Here is a 17,345-nt window from a genome sequence, read left to right on the forward strand (position 1 = left end):
AATATATCCTACTAACTACATGTTAAAAATTGTTCACTTATTTTTTGAATACATTAAATAAAAATAAAAATAGGAAGTTTTATATAAAATTTACTTTTCCAATGATTTTTCTTAATTTATACAAAAAAATATTATATAAGAGTAAGAGAAAAATTGTTTTTTTGGTCCTATATGTTTGTCACTTTGCGATTTCAACTCTTTATATTTTCAGATTTCAGTTTTAGTCCGCTATCTTTATTTTTTTTTTTGGCAATTTTAGTCATTTTTTCGGCGTAGCGCTGACATGACATCAATTCAGCACTGATGTGGAGATGTCGTGTACAATGTTTCGTAAGCATTTTCGAATAAAAATGACCAAAATTGCAAAAAATCGAAACATGCAGGACAAAAACTGAAATATAAAAATATAAAGAACCAAATTTACAGTTTTTCTAAGACTAAGTAATAAATAAATTTAGACACCAAACTTTCATTTAAAAATTTGTTTGCATATGTATATATCTTATCTTATACCACTAAAATGAATATTGCTCAATGAAATATGGTTTGATTTGATATTAATTAATGCCCTTGTTGGAAAAGGTGATTTGAGTTCCGACTTCTATGGGAAGAAATAGAAAGGAACTGAACATAGAGCCCATTTGGATTTGATAGATATTTTTTAAAAAAAATCTTTTATAAGATATAATTTTTTTGTTTTTGAAAAAGCTTTAATTTTGACTTAAAAAAGTATTTTTTAAGCACTTATTTTGCCATTCAAACACCTTATTAACTAAAAAAGCATTTTTTTTAATAAAAAAAAGTGATTTTCTAATCTGGCTTTTGATACCAAACGGGGCCATAAATTTATACTAAGCCACATCAAAATTGCCTAGACAAGTTTGCTCTATATATCTCAATGTATTGATGGTTCTTAAATATTTAATCACAAGCAAAACCGATTACTTTACTATGACATTTTAGTATCCACACTGATGCGAAATGGGTGAATGCCGTTGTAGACCGATTGATTCCAGGATAAACTTGGGCTTTTGCCTCATCTCTACCCCCATCGTTCTCCCATCTGCAATCCTCTGCTTGTTCCCCTTAGCTTTTTTGTTAATTTCCTCCATTGCCGATCACTTTCGTTTATGGCCTATGGGAGTATGCACTTGAAGGTACGTGGTATTAAAGCCTTTGTGTTTAATTTGAACATGCTAATAGAGTTTTCGTATTGTTTGGAGTGCATTAACTTTTGACTATAAATTTTGGTTAAATGACTTATAGTTCCAAAAGCATAGAGAAATGCATGCATGCATACTCGTGATAGATTTTGATGAATGTTTCACATTTCAATTTCTAATTACTCGGTTTCTGCAGCAGTTTGTTTTATAGATATCGTGAGGTATATATGTAGCCACACGAGGAAACAGTCGTGTTAATATATTATAGCCAAACTACACATGCATCATTATTTGCTGAAGACAACAAAAACACAAATGTTTCAAATGCAAGACTAGGATCCTCGTACACATATGAATCTTATCAGAAACCTAAAAGTAAAAATCACAAAAATAACCCAGAATAAATAGCCGTTTCTGTCGGTAGAATTGATGGGCATGGGACATGCATTTAATGCATGTCCATTGTCAATATATGTGGGCGAAAAGTTCTGAAACGGAGAAAATCTTCCTATAAATACGTGCCTCTTTCCTTCATTCAGATCATCCCATTCTCAAGCAATTTCTTTTGAGCTTGAGTGTTCTTCTCTCCCTAGTTATTTCTATATATTTGTGAGATAGATTTTCTCCTGTATTAAGAGAGTGAGTGTCTCTTTGGAAACACAGAGAGAGGTTGTAATTCTCCAAATATTATAGTGAAATTTTTTTGGTCTTGCCCGTGGTTTTTACCCTAATAATTTTTTAGGAATTTTCCACGTAAATCTTGGTGTCTATTTATTCTTCAATTTACATAGTTTCTATCTCGTGATGCCACACCTGGGACCAACAAGTGGTATCAAAGCCTTGGCATAAAATTTCTTAAAATTCTGAGTATGCTCTTTGGTTGCAGCTGTAACTGATCTTCCACATCAGAAAAGATTTTTTGAGATTTTGTAAGGCAGGATTATTGTAGTCAAGATGATGGAAAAATACGAGATAAAAAAGTTCAATGGGAGCAATTTTTTGCTGTGGAAATTGAAGGTGCAAACAATTCTAACAAAGGAGCGTTGCTTGGCGGCTATTGGAGATAGACCGGCGGATGTCACGGACGATCAAAAGTGGAATGAGATGAATCACAATGTTGTTGCCAATTTGCACTTGGCGATAGCGGATGAAGTTTTGTCAAGTATCTCGGAAATAAAAAGCGCAAGAGTTATTTGGGATACTCTGACAAAATTGTACGAGGTCAAGTCACTACACAACAAGATTTTTCTAAAGAGAAAGCTTTATACTCTTCGGATGGCGGAATCCTCATCGATGACCGAACATATCAACACACTGAATACTCTATTTTCCCGGCTCACCTCTATGGGGCATAAAATAAAGGAAAAAGAACGTGCGGAGCTTCTACTTCAAAGTCTACCAGATTCATACGATCAGCTCATCATCAATGTTACCAACAATGTTCTTTCGGATAATTTAAATTTTGACGACGTCTTAACTGCGGTTCTTAGAGAAGAGAGTCGTCGAAGGAACAAGGAAGATAGGTTGGCAACGTCGAAGCAAGCAGAGGCTTTACCGATGACGAGAGGAAGATTGACGGAGCGTGACTCCAGTGGGAGCCACATATATGGTAGATCAAAGTCAAGAAGTAAGAAGAAGAATATTTACTGCTTTAAATGTGGCGGTAAAGGGCACTTCAAGAGAGAGTGTACGAAGAGCATCGAAAAGGGATCTCAAGGAAATGTGGCCAGTACTTCAGGAAGTGATGAAATATTATTCAGCGAAGCAGCAACGGTTGCGGAAGGCAGACACAAATTTTGTGATGCATGGATTATGGATTCAGGAGCGACGTGGCATATGACGTCAAGGAGAGAATGGTTCGAACAGTATGAACCAGTCTCAGGAGGATCTGTATTCATGGGAAACGATCATGCCTTGGAAATCGCTGGGGTCGGTACCATTAAAATCAAAATGTTTGATGATACTATTCGCACCATACAGGAGGTACGACATATGAAGGGCCTGACAAAGAATCTTTTGTCTTTGGGGCAATTGGATGATATTGGGTGCAAAACCCGTATCGAGAAAGGGATCATGAAGATTGTGAAAGGCGCGCTTGTGGTTATGAAGGCGGAAAAGGTTGATGCAAATCTGTATGTATTGTTGGGGGAAACATACAAAGAGGCGGAACTAGCTGTTGCATAAATTGGTTTGGGGGAAGAATCAACAGTTGTGGCATAGAAAGCTTGGGCATATGTCAGAACGAGGAATGAATATTCTCTCAGAACGGAAGCTGTTGCCGGGGCTTACAAAAGTGAATCTACCCTTTTGTGAGCATTGTGTTACCAGTAAACAACACAGATTGAAGTTTGGCACGTCTACTGCCAAAAGCAAAGGCATATTGGAGTTGATTCATTCTGATGTTTGGCAAGCACCGGTGGTATCCCTAGGAGGAGCGAGATACTTTGTCTCGTTTATTGATGATTTTTCTAGGAGATGTTGGGTGTATCCAATCAAGAAAAAATCAGATGTTTTCGAAATCTTCAAAGTTTTCAAGACGCGGGTTGAACTTGATTCTGACAATAAAATCAAGTGTTTGAGGACTGACAATGGAAGAGAATATACCAGTGATGAATTTGATGCATTCTGTCAACATGAGGGCATCAAACGACAGTTCACGACGGCTTACACGTCTCAGCAGAATGGAGTGGCGGAGCGGATGAACAGAAATTTGTTGGACAGAACAAGGGCCATGTTGAGTACTGCGGGTCTACCAAAGTCATTTTGGGCAGAAGCAGTCAAAACCGCTTCTTACATCATCAATCGTTCTCCTTCAGTGGCGATTGATTTGAAGACTCCGAAGGAGGTGTGGACTGGCAAGCCAGCTGATTATTCTCGATTACATACATTTGGAAGTCCGGTGTACGTTATGTACAATGAGCAAGAAAGATCAAAGTTGGATTCTAAATCCAGAAAGTGTATCTTCTTGGGCTATGCTGATGGAGTAAAGGGGTTTCGCTTATGGGATCCTACTGTCCACAAGCTTATCATCAGCAGAGATGTTATCTTCGAGGAAGATAAAGTGAAGGGAGACAAAGGCACACAGAATTCAAAAACTACTATCATTCAGGTGGAAAACAAGACAGACGAAGATCAAGTTTCTTGTGAAGCAGTACCAGAGCACGAGAAACAAGAACCAGTTGAGTTAGAGGTTTCCTAAGTGAGGCAGTCAACTCGAAAGAGAAGACCACCAGGTTGGCTTTCAGATTATGTCACTGAAAGCAACATTGCATATTGTCTATTAACAGAGGATGGTGAGCCATCGAGTTTCCATGAGGCTACTCAAAGCTCGGATGTATCCTTGTGGATGACAGCGATGCAGGAAGAATTGGAAGCATTGGACAGGAATAAAACTTGGGATCTTGTTACACTACCACGAGGGAGGAAATCTATCGATAACAGATGGGTCTATAAGATCAAGCGTGATGGTAATAACCAAGTGGAGCGGTATCGTGCAAGATTGGTTGTCAAAGGGTATGCTCAGAAAGAAGGAATTGACTTCAATGAGATATTTTCTCCTGTGGTTCGGCTTTCAATAGTCAGGATAGTATTGGCAATGTGTGCGGTGTTTGACCTACATCTAAAACAGCTAGATGTGAAAATGGCATTTCTTCATGGCGATCTTGAAGAAGAAATTTATATGCTCCAGCCAGAAGGTTTTGCAGAAAAAGGCAAAGAGAACTTGGTTTGCAGGTTGAACAAATCTCTGTACGGTCTCAAACAGGCACCGAGGTGTTGGTACAAAATATTTGATTCCTATATCATGAGCCTTGGGTACAACAGACTCAGTGCAGACCCTTGTACGTATTTCAAGAGGTCTGGTGATGATGATTATATCATTTTGCTGTTGTACGTGGACGACATGTTGGTAGCAGGCCCCAACAAAGATCGGGTCCAAAAATTGAAGGCACAGTTGGCTAGGAAATTTGATATGAAGGACTTGGGACCAGCAAACAAGATTCTAGGGATGTTAGTTCACCGAGACAGAAGTAAAAGGAAGATTTGGCTTTCCCAGAAAAATTATTTGAAGAAATTCTTGCAACGCTTCAACATGCAAGATAGTATGTAATACCCAAAAATTTTAATACGTAAATTCGCATGCATAATTAAGGAAATTAATTATTTAAAATTTTATATTTGGGTTAAATGACATTTATTTGTTATTATGTGAAATATATGCATGATTTAAATTTATTTTAGCATTTAACCCGTAATTATGGTATTTTTAGATTTTTAAGGAATTAATTGTCTTGATCGCGTAGACGGGACCGTGGACGGACGAGATACCAAAATATTTAGCCAAAAATATTTTATGAGTTTTATGAGCCTTAAAATAATATTTTAAGGTATTTTGTCAAGAAAATTTTTAGTATTTAGTTATGTATTTATTTTAAGGTTGATTTTTAGCCAAAATAAGTCATTTTAATGACTTTTATTAATATTTAAAAATTCCCTAATTTTATATTTCGGGATTTTGGTTGTGTTATCAGATTTTTATTATTATTAGGAGTTTTAAATAAAGTTTTGTTGGTATATTATCTTTATGTTGATTATTATTATTTATTTAAACCAATATCTACTCAAATTAAACCTAAAAATAAATCCCTGTACCGATTAAAAATATTTAGCCGCCTCCCCCATATTTTTTCATCGTCTTCCTCACGTTTCATCAGCCTCCACCATAGTTTTGACAGAAAACTTCAACCTCCATAGCCGATCCATCATTTTCTTGGATTATTTTTGATCCATTCGTCGTCCCGGAGCGCCGTACACGCGATTATTGTCTCGTTTCTTCGTTTATCTTCGTCTAAGGCATGTCGAATTCTCTTCTTTAACACCATATAAGCTACATAAATTTTTATGCATCAGAAATTTTGATCTAGCATGTTACATCACGAAAGTTTATGAAATTCTTGCATATATGCCTTCGATGTTCACGGTTTGAATGCTTCCTTGCATGAATCTCACGTTTTATGACATGGTGAGGATCTGGGCTGCTGGATTGAAGATAAAAGAGTGTATCAGGGTCCCTAGGGTCGAGTTAGGTCGAGATTTGAGGTTGGTATAGGCTGGAAACGAAGCTGTCATCTTCGGATGTCATGGCGCGCAGATTTGTGGTTAAGAGGAAGAAGGCTTCGTTCTCCATCCTCAGGCAATGGTTTGGCGTGAGGTTTGAAGGGTTAGAACCCCATTGATGTTGGCTAAGATTTAGAAGTGGTTTCACAAAAAAATATGGTCGGAGTAGAGAGAACGATCGAATTTACGGCAGCCGCTCAGGGCTGGGTGCGAGATGGGGGACAGCCTGTTGCAAGGCTTCGTTCTCCTTCCTCGGACCACCGTTTGGGCTGATTCTTGTTTTGTTAGAACCGACTAGAAGTAGGTTAGATTTTTGTGGTAATACTCCGGTCAGTGGTGGCCGGAGTTGGACGGCCGATCGCCGGAAGTAACTGCTGCTCGCACAGCCGAGAGGGTAGGAGAGGGGGGGATCGGGTTTGGGCTGGGGGTGGGGGTGGGTCGGGTCTGGGTAGTCCGGGTCGGGTCTGGTAAGTAGTGGGTCGGGTCAGTTGGATTTGGGTCCGGGTTAGGTGGGCTTTAATAATTAATTAAGAGTTTAATTGTTTTTTTGGGCTTTAATAATTAGTTAAAAAATTATTTGGGCTTTCCAATATTTTTATTTGGGACTTAAATAATTTATTTAAGTTAGCCCAATGATTTTTATGGGTTTGGGAGCCCATGAGAATTTTTGGGCCAGTCAGTGGATTTTTGGGCCAGTCTAGAATTTTATTGTGTTTAATTAAGTTAATGGGTTTAAATATTTTTATTTAGGCCCAATTAAGTTTAATTAAGTTATTTGGGCTAAGATATGATTATTGGGCTTTTATTTAAGTTAATGGGCTTAGAGTGAGTGACCAGCAGTCTGGACCAACCCATGAAAAATAAATAAGTCCGGTATATATATTTAATTATTTTTATGCATAAAGTCTATTTTAAGTATAAGTATATTATATTATGAAAAAAATTAATTAAATATATATTACGGACATATTTTCAGTGCATGCATTCATGAAATAATTTTTATGCATGATTTAATGTTTAAGGTTGAGCAAAAGAAAATAATTTTTATGTTGGAAGTTGAAGTAGTGTGACAATTTAAGGGGGATTCGTCCCCATATGTGAACTATTGAAAGGCAGTTTACTGCCAATTTAAGAGGTGATTCGTCACCGCCACGTACGTTGGTTTACCACGCTGATCAGTATTTAATGTATGTATGGTTACACTATGGATACGACATTTCGATGTTAGAAAATACTTTGCTCAACAATGTTTATGTATTATTATGATATTTAAGTTTAATTTAAGTTTATGCTATGTTTAATTATTTTTTTAAGCATGCTTATTCATGTACATGTATATGTATTAGTAATTATGTGATGCATTATTTTTAACCTTGTTATAAAGGATTAGACATGTTGAGCCCCTAGGCTCACTACGCTTATATGGTGCAGGTGAGCATGATGACGTTTTTGTAGCTCCTACCGATGGTGAGGACTTATGAGCTCACGGAGCAGTGGACCCCGTGACCGTCGCAGATTTTAGTTGATTTTGAGGAACATTTATTTTATTATGCTGAGTTTTTAAACAAGTTCTTCTTTTTATTATTTTAATTATGGGAATTTTGAATTATCAAACTTAGTATTTTTACTTCATGCACAATGACATTTTCAGCAAGTATTTAAGTTTTTTTTTTATGTAGTAATATTATTTTTTTTATGTTTATACATATATGTATGGGCGTATATGTATAGTATTATTTTTAGTATTTTATTAAAAAAAAAAAAGTTTTTCCGCATTTATTATTAGTAGGCGTTTCATAGTAAGCCAGTTTCAACCCCTCTTCTTATTAACTTCAAGTTATCTTCTGAGATGTGTCCTAGCAGTGAAGCAGAGAAGATGGAGATGTCTCGAGTACCGTATGCATCAGCAGTGGGGAGTTTAATGTTCGCCATGATTTGTACAAGACCAGACATTGCACAAGCAGTGGGAGCAGTCAGTCGATATATGGCGAATCCTGGACAAGAGCATTGGAGCACGGTTAAGAGGATCCTTAGATACATTAAGGGTACCTCGGATGCTGCATTATGTTTTGGAGGATCAGATTTTGCATTCAGGGGCTATGTGGATTCAGATTACGCAGGTGATCCAGATAAAAGAAAATCTACTACTGGTTATGTGTTTACAGTTGCAGGAGATGCAGTCAGCTGGGTTTCAAAACTGCAAACAGTTGTGGCATTATCTACAACGGAAGCAGAATACATGGCAGCTACTCAAGCTTGTAAGGAGGCAATATGGATTAAAAGGTTATTGGAGGAGCTTGGGCACAAACAAGAAAATATTCCTCTGTTTTGTGACAGTCAGAGTGCCTTGCACATTGCAAGGAATCCAGCCTTTCATTTCAGGACTAAACACATTGGAGTACAATTTCACTTTGTACGGGAAGTAGTAGAGGAAGGAAGTGTGGACATGCTGAAGATCCATACGAAGGATAACATATCTGATTTTCTGACCAAGCCAGTGAACACAGAGAAGTTTGAGTGGTGTAGATCCTCTAGTGGCCTAGCAGAAACGTAAGCAGCGGGAATGACAAGATTAAAAGAAGGTGTGGAGATGTGTTTGATTCTCAATCAATCTCCAAGTAGAAGAAATGTCGGTAGAATTGATGGGTATGGGACATGCATTTAATGCATGTCCATTGTCAACATATGTAGGCGAGAAGTTCTGAAACGGAAACCACATGCATCAAAGCAAATTCAGTCTTGAATTTGCAACGTGTGTTCACACGCAGAAAATCTTCCTATAAATACGTGCCTCTTCCCTTCATTCAGATCATCCCATTCTCAAGCAATTTCTTTTGAGCTTGAGTGTTCTTCTCTCCCTAGTTATTTCTATATATTTGTGAGATAGATTTTCTCCTGTATTAAGAGAGTGAGTGTCTCTTTGGAAACACAGAGAGAGGTTGTAATTCTCCAAATATTATAGTGGAATTTTTTTGGTCTTGCCCGTGGTTTTTACCCTAATAATTTTTTAGGGGTTTTCCACGTAAATCTTGGTGTCTATTTATTTTTCAATTTACATAGTTTCTATCTCGTGATGCCGCACCTGGGAGCAACCGTTTGCACCAACTCACGAAGGAAAGACAAGTAGCAAAAATATAAATTTACGCATGCAGTTTCCCAATAGCAACCGTTGTTCTTGTTTCTCTATTTTCTCACAATTCACCAAGCTAGAAGTATGGGCGCTCTTTCAAACCAAGACTACTGTCGTAAATTTTTCTTTTCTTTTCTTTTCTTTTTCTTTTTTTTTTTTTTTTTTTCTCAAGGAGGGTGCCGACTTGGGCCCACACCCAGTAGCGTGAGTTCTATTATTATAATTATTATTTTTACTTTTCGAAAATTCATATTTTTATTTGTATTAAATCAATAATTTATAAGGTTGCATATGCAATTCTATATCGTTTTATTACGAAAAAGAAAATATTTGCAGCCAAAAACTTTCACCATGACAAAATTTTTCTCACATGAAATATTGGATGATTCATATATATATATAATAATTTAATATTTTATACTGTATCAATTGTTTACTTTTGTGAGTTGCTCGCTCAATCTACTGTTTATATAATTGAAAAACGTTTTTCAAATTAAATTTCGTATCCATATATTATAACTTCCCCCTGTTTTGTCTCCCTCATTATTTTATTTTTTTCACTCATTTTTCCTTCTCTTTTTTTAATATTTTTTTCCCTCCATTTTGTTTGAATGATTTATTTTTTTCCAAAGAGCTAGGAAGAATCACACACACTGCACAATTATTATTGTAATAATTATACAAAGACTTGGTCCACCCCATCCCCCAAGGGCCGAGAGAGACAGAAAGAGCCACGTACACCAAAAACAAAAAATCTTACAAAAATACAACATGCAACAAATTAAACACGCGTATAGATTCGTTATTTATGTTATTTGATGTGGTGATGATATATAATTGTTTTTTTTTTTTCAGATTCACCTTGGAAGTATTGGCGGCGCCCTTCCTAAACTCCTCATGAACCGCCCATGAAACAGACCACCAAGATCCTCCATAAACGTCCTAAGAGGGAATTATGACAGCTAGCCATGGCTTGAGCAAAGCGAGTATTGAATAATCTCATTTGGATATAATTAAAGTTCATGAGAACGTGGAATATTGTTAATGTAGAAAATGATGCCCTCAAGCGTGAATAATAATATTATATAATATAACCCTGCTGTTCTTGGGTTTTCTGCAGGCATTAGATCAGATTTGGATTATTTTATAGCTGCTTGAACACTAACAAAACCATTAAAGTTATTGAGTGGCGAAATGAAGAGCATATTTATATATATATATATATATATATATATATGATGTGATTATCACAAAATGACTACCCGAGGATGGGTAAATTCCCGAGCGAAAAAGGTAGGCGAAGATACAAAATATATGAATATCTTATTCGTTTGGAGACGAAGTTCTACCAATATTTTTTTAGAGAGTCAGTCCATCCCCTACCTTGCCCCCCAGGATGGGCTTTTATACTCGCCCACCCGGGTCCTCAATGATTACTGGGTATGGCCTTACTGACAACTTTTAGGGTGATAAAATGATTATCACGTGTGATTTAGACCCCCATAATTTCCGGATAGAGCCCACTCCTTTGGATCGTATTTAGTAATGATTGGATTTGTGATTTGAACCTGACATACTTCAAATAAACGTGGCCGTTTTCTGGCCCTAAAAATAGAAAGGCCGGGGCCCCACTGGTTTTCCTTTCCTTTCCTAACTTCCGAAGGCTTACTCCGGGAGGTTCTAGCTCCCAGGCCCCTTACCCGGGTTCCTTTCAATCTCCTGTATCGGTCCGGGTGCTAAGGCCTCCCAGGTTAAGCCTTTCTTGCAGATCCCAGGTTACTGCCCCCCAGTCCCGGGTTCTTTAATATGTTGCGGTTACACCATCCTCTCGAGTTCAATCCACCCGGGGTATCGTCATCCCGGGTATGTGATATCATCACACTTCTTAAAGATAGTCGGGCTAGGACCTGCTCCGCTGTCCCGAGAAGCTAATACCATCTTTCCGGGTCCAATCCACCCGGGATATCGTCATTCCGGGTATGTGATATCATCACACTTCCTAAATATAGTCGGGCTAGGACCTGCTCCGCTGTCCCGAGAAGCTAATACCATCTTTCCGGGTCCAATCCACCCGGGGTATCGTAATATGATATCACCACACTTCCTAAAGATAGTCGGGCTAGGACCTGCTCCGCTGTCCCGAAAAGCTAATACCATCTTCCCGGGTCCAATCCACCCGAGGTATCGTCATCCCGGGTCCTATCTCTCGGGGTATCTACCCGGGAGTCGCTACCCTTACGTCAGCCCTAGACGCTTTGTAGTGCGCCTGTCAGAGAATTTGTCAGACGTCGCTTCAGCTTCTTGAGCACGCTTTGCGTATCTCTACCGTTCATTTCAAAATACACGGCTCAGATTATTTTGGCCCCTTTTAGTAATTAATCCTTCGCGACCCTTCCTTCTTCTTCTCATCGTCTTTCTTCTCGAACTCATTACCCTTTGGTTTTCAGCGACTGTGCTTTCAGTTCCATTGTTCACTTCCCTACATCCCTAATTCGCTTTAATTCTGTAAGTTTTATTTCAATGTCTACAGGTACCTCATCTACCTCTGGAGCGAATGCCAAAGGCTCGCCCAGAGACGAGGATCCAAGCGGTAGCTCGAGCGATGCTCGCTCCACTTCTGCGCTGCTTTCCCGACCTTCTTCTTTTAAGCAAGCTTCCCGACTCCCGACAAAGCCTTCCGCTGCTTCTTCCTCTCGCCCCAAGGGAAAAGGCAAACAAAAAGTGAAGAACCCAAAACCCCTATCTTCTGTGCCCTCTTCCTTGGGCTGGTACACTTACCTTCCTAGCACCCTCTCCCAAGGGGCCGCGGAGGAACTTCGTGGCTCAGGGGAAATCCCTTTATCCTACTCCTTATTCCGTCCTCTACCTGGGAGTGCTCCTGATACTCCTCCTCCCGGTTGCTACACATTTTTCCGAGACCAAATTCGGAGTGGCCATCGATTTCCCATTCCTCCTTTCTACCTAGTTGTTGCCGACTTCTTTCAAGTTTCTGTTAATCAATTCCACCCGAACTCCTTCCGAATAATGGCCTCGACCTATATCCTCTTTAAAATGCACAACTTAGCCATCACCCCTCTGATTTTGCACTACTTTTTTTCTTCCCGCTTCAACGAAGGAGCTTTCTCCCTGGCCGCACGGCTGAATGCTCGTTTTCTTTCCGATATCCCCTCATATTTAAAGGGATGGAAAGAGCGGTATTTTTTTTATTCAACCCCCGGCTCCTTTCACTTTTAGGACCGGGTTCTTATCTAGTCTCCCTCCTCAACCTGAGCTTCCCGAACATTATAAGGTTGAGGAGCCTTATACTCATAGCTTGACTTTAGTCAAGAATAGGACATTTTCCTCCCCCGCCTTATTAACGAACGATAACATCATAGCCTACGGGTTGGGCACCTGGGTGGAAGATCTCCTTGACCAGGTGATCAATGCATACGGCGACCCGGGGGCTCAACCTGGTAATGGCTGTTCTCTGACTTTCTTTACACTGCTTTATTTATTAATTCGTACACGTAATCACATTTGTTCCTTTGGTGCAGAGCCATCAGATATGATCAGAGAAGAGTTCGACCGACGGGCAGCTGAGAGGAAGGCTGCTAAAGAGAAAACCCAAGCCCTAGCCGAGCGAAGGAAAAAGGCCCGGAGGGAGGAAAAGAGTCCTATTCATCCGCAAAGTCCTTTGCGTTTACCCACCGTGGTAGTCCCTCCGTCTACAGTACCGATTCTTTCAGCTGTGCTCTCTCCCCCTTCAAGTGCTGCTGTTGCCGGGACTTCTGTCATGGCGCTATGCCCACCTCGACTTGCTTCCCAAGCCCAGCTGTCTTTGTCATCGGAGGACTTGGAAGATGAGGTACCGCTTTCCCATCGTAAGAGGAAAATCGGCCAGGTATCCCAGATGATCGACCTGACGGACTCGGAGGACGTTCTGCTGTCCAAGGACCTGGCCTCATCTGCTTCTACTTCTTCTATGGCCCTTCGGGCCCCGGGCTGGGACACTTCTGTCTTTGCGGGTGACCCCACTTCTCACGCCTGGGGTGACCGAGTAGATTCTACCTCCTGGGGCTCTCGATTTCCTCTGTTCTTATCAGGGACAGCCTCCTCCAAAGTTGCCCAAATCCAAAGCTTGCTCTCCCCGGAAGATCACTCTTTACTGGCAGCTCGTGGTATCACCTCCAAACTATCGGAGGGTGTTTCCCATGCTTATACGGTAAACTCTGCCCTTTAGATACCTAAAAAAAAAGATGTGCTTGTGCACGTCTTTATTTAATCCATTGGTTGCTTTGGATGCAGGGCTTATGCATGCTGGCCAATGCCCTTTATGAGGCGAACGCTAGTCTCGCCCGAGAGAGCGAGAGGTGCAGCTCTTTTGAGGAGCATATCACTCTACTTCAATCGCAGGCAGCCGCCCTAAGAGAGACTCATGAAGCGAAGGTTCGATCCCACCGAGAGTCGCTGGAGGGTTTTCGGGCAGATGTGGCGCGAGTGGAGGAAAGATGGCAGCGTAAGCTAGTTGAGATCCAAGATCGCCGCTCTTCCGAGATTCAATCTCTGGAGGCTCAAATAGAGCAAATTACCCGGGAGCTTGGTCAAGTTCGGCAGGAAAAAGACCTGGCTTTGAACGCAGTGAGTGGGCTTCAGGCTTCCGCGGAGGTGATGCAGAACCAGTTGGTAATCGCCCGTACGGAGGCGGATATGCATCATTCTTTAGCTCTGGATGCTGCCCAGGCTTTGGAGGAGCGCTTTGGTACCGAAGCTGAATGGCGGAATTCTTTCCTTTCTTCCAAGGAGTTCGAGCAGACGGTGATGGATAAGTCCTTCGATTTCTTCACCCAGGGCTTTGACCTCTGTTCTACTCAGTACGAGGCAGCTGGTCTGATGCAGGAAGGAGTTCCAGATCTTAATTTGGCCATTGCTTCTTTACCCTCCGGTCCTGAAAATGAAGGAGAAGGGCCCCAGGAAGGGGTAGACGCCAGCGAAGAGCAGAAATCTCAAGAGGGAACCGAACCCTCGGGTTCTTAGATTTAGGCTATTCATCGGAGCTTTAGGCTTGGGCTCCTAACTTTTATACATGTATATTTTGTTTGTTAAGGAAAAAACTTTGTTCTTGATTCGCCTCTTTATTCGAATGATTTTTTCTGTGTGCCTGGATAAATCCTCTGTTTTGATATACCATGAGGGTGGCCTACTCCCTCGGGCATTTCCGATGCCCGAGCGCCAGGAATCCTGGGTCCTTTTCAAGTCCCAGGTGGTGGGTCGCCTGAGCTCATATGGCTCACGCATTACCACGGGCCTTTGAGTACCAGGGTGGTGGATCACCTGGGTTTTTTGGTGCCAGGGTGGCAGATCACCTGGACCTACATGGCTCGTGAATTACCACGGGCCTTTGAGTACCAGGGTGGTGGATCACCTGAGTTTTTATTTTTTTTTTTTTTTTGGTGCCAGGGTGGCAGATCACCTGGACTTATATGGCTCGTAAATTACCACGGGCTTTTGAGTACCAGGGTGGTGGATCACCTGGGTTTTTTGGTGCCAGGGTGGCAGATCACCTGGACTTACATGGCTCGTGAATTACCACGGGCCTTTGAGTACCAGGGTGGTGGATCACCTGGGTTTTTTGGCGCCAGGATGGCAGATCACCTGGACTTACATCGCTCGTGAATTACCACGGGCCTTTGAGTACTTTTGCGATTACAATAGATCAAAACATACCTTTTATTTATACAAACGGCAGAAACATAATTTACAGGCGCATATGTACTTTTAAGGATAATAAGACTTAAGATGCAGAGTATTCCAGGGCCTCTGTAGGACTTTGCCCCGACTGTCCTCCAAATACCAGGCGCTCCTTCCTATCCTCCTCCGAATTACTTTGTAAGGTCCTTCCCACTTTGCTTCTAGCTTCTTTACCCCTCTTGCCGGGTTAACTTTCTTCAGTACCAAATCTCCTATCTGGAATTCCCGGGTTTTGACCTTTTGATTGAACGCCTTGATTATCCTGCTCCAGTAGGCTTCCATTCGAATAGCGGCCCGTTCTCTTTTTTCTTCAATCAGGTCTAACTCTTGCGTCCTGTCCATGGTTTTTCCCTCTTGGTGAGCTCTCACCCGGGGGGAGGTCTGTCCGATTTCCACTGGGATCACGGCCTCGGACCCATACACCAAGCTGAAGGGTGTTTCTCCTGTGGCCGTCCTGGGGGTAGTGCGGTAAGACCATAGCACACCGGGAACCTCCTCCACCCAACTTTTACCAGCACCAAAGAGTCGGGTTTGTAAAGTTTGGATGATAGTCCTGTTAGTTACTTTCGTTTGTCCGTTGCTTTGGGGGTACGCCACGGAAGTGAATACCTGCTTTACCATCATCTATGTGCACCAATCCTTTATTTTCTTTCCCTGGAACTGCCTCCCATTATCCGAGACAAGCTTCCGAGGTAAACCAAATCGGCAGACAATGTTCTTCCAAATAAATCCCAACACCGCCTCTTCAGTGATTCTCGCTAATGGCTCAGCCTCCACCCATTTAGAGAAATAATCCACTACCACCAGTAAGAACTTTCTCTGTCCGGGGCCCACAGGAAATGGTACCACGATATCCATGCCCCACTGATCAAAAGGGTAGGATGCCCACATCGGTTGTAACTCCGCCGCTGGCTTGTGAGAAAAGTTCCCAAACCTTTGGCATCCTTCACACGTCTTGACTACCTGCCGGGCATCCTGCTGCAGGGTGGGCCACCAATATCCCGCCAATAGGGTACGTCGGACCAAGCTCAGAGCCCCTCCGTGATCTCCGCAACAGCCTTCGTGTATTTCCTGAAGTACATACCTCACTTCTCCTTGGGCTAGGCACCTTAGCAAGGGACCCTGAAAAGATCGCCGGTATAACTTTTCATTAATCAAGGTGAATCGAGCTACCTGCCTTCTGAGCTTTCGGGCATGTGCCTCCTCCCCGGGAAGGATTCCTGTCTGCAAGTACTCTACAAGGGGAGCCATCCAGGATCTTTCCGAGGCCTCTTCTTCCCTTCCTTCAATGGACATCACCGACCCGGACTGTTGTATCACCTCCCGGCTATCAATACCAGTGAGGGATGATGCCACCCTGGCTAGGGCGTCTGCCTCCGCATTATGCTCCCTGGGAATTTGCTCAATGCTCCAGCTAGAAAGTTCTTCTCCCTGCTGTTTGATAAGTCCCACATACTCCTGCAATCTCTTCTCTCTGATGCTAAAAGTTCCCTGGACTTGCTGTACTACCAGTTGAGAATCTGAATACACAATCACATGCCTGACTCCCACCTCCCGAGCCAATTTAAAGCCCGAGATTACTGCTTCATACTCTGCTTCATTGTTTGACTTGAAAGATGATAATCTTATCGCCACTTTAGTTTTTTCCTGAGTGGGAGAAATGAGAATCACCCCCACTCCACTTCCTTCCAAACTGCTGGCCCCATCCACAAAGATTCTCCACACCTCCTCCTGTCCAAATGTGATGACCTCGGTCAGGAAGTCAGACACAGCTTGTGCCTTAATAGCTGCCCGAGGCCTGTACTCTATATCGTATTCTCCCAATTCTACTGTCCACTTGACCAATCGACCTGAAGCATCCGGTTGAATCATCACCCGGCCCAAGGGGCTATTGGTCAGGACAGTGACCGGATGCGATAGGAAGTAAGGTCGGAGCTTCCGGGCAGTCAAAATAAGGGCCAGGACCATCTTTTCCATTTCACTGTATCGGGTCTCGGGCCCCTTCAGAGCATGGCTGTAGTAACCCACAATTAATCAAGGTAATTAAGGTAATTAATTACTAAATTATGCCTAAATAGTCCAAGATAAATCGGACGGTCCGAAGTGGATCGAAAGCTCCGTGCCAAGATCGGAGGCTCCGATCGAGATCGGAAGCTCCGTCGGCAAGATCGGAAGCTCCGATCTGGACCAGGGCACACGTCATCGTT

The 17,345-nt window shown here is 41.7% G+C and overlaps 1 protein-coding gene across 1 annotated transcript; it reads right to left on the minus strand.

Moving 5' to 3' along the window:
• Window positions 1–15,762: 15,762 nt before the first annotated feature.
• LOC140869840 (uncharacterized) lies at window positions 15,763–17,010 on the minus strand. The gene has a single exon (XM_073272980.1). It carries the CDS (start codon window positions 17,008–17,010, stop codon window positions 15,763–15,765), a length of 1,248 nt encoding a protein of 415 aa, XP_073129081.1.
• Window positions 17,011–17,345: the final 335 nt, after the last annotated feature.

This window comes from Henckelia pumila, chromosome 1, assembly GCF_033568475.1.
Source record: "Henckelia pumila isolate YLH828 chromosome 1, ASM3356847v2, whole genome shotgun sequence".
NCBI lineage: Eukaryota > Viridiplantae > Streptophyta > Magnoliopsida > Lamiales > Gesneriaceae > Henckelia > Henckelia pumila.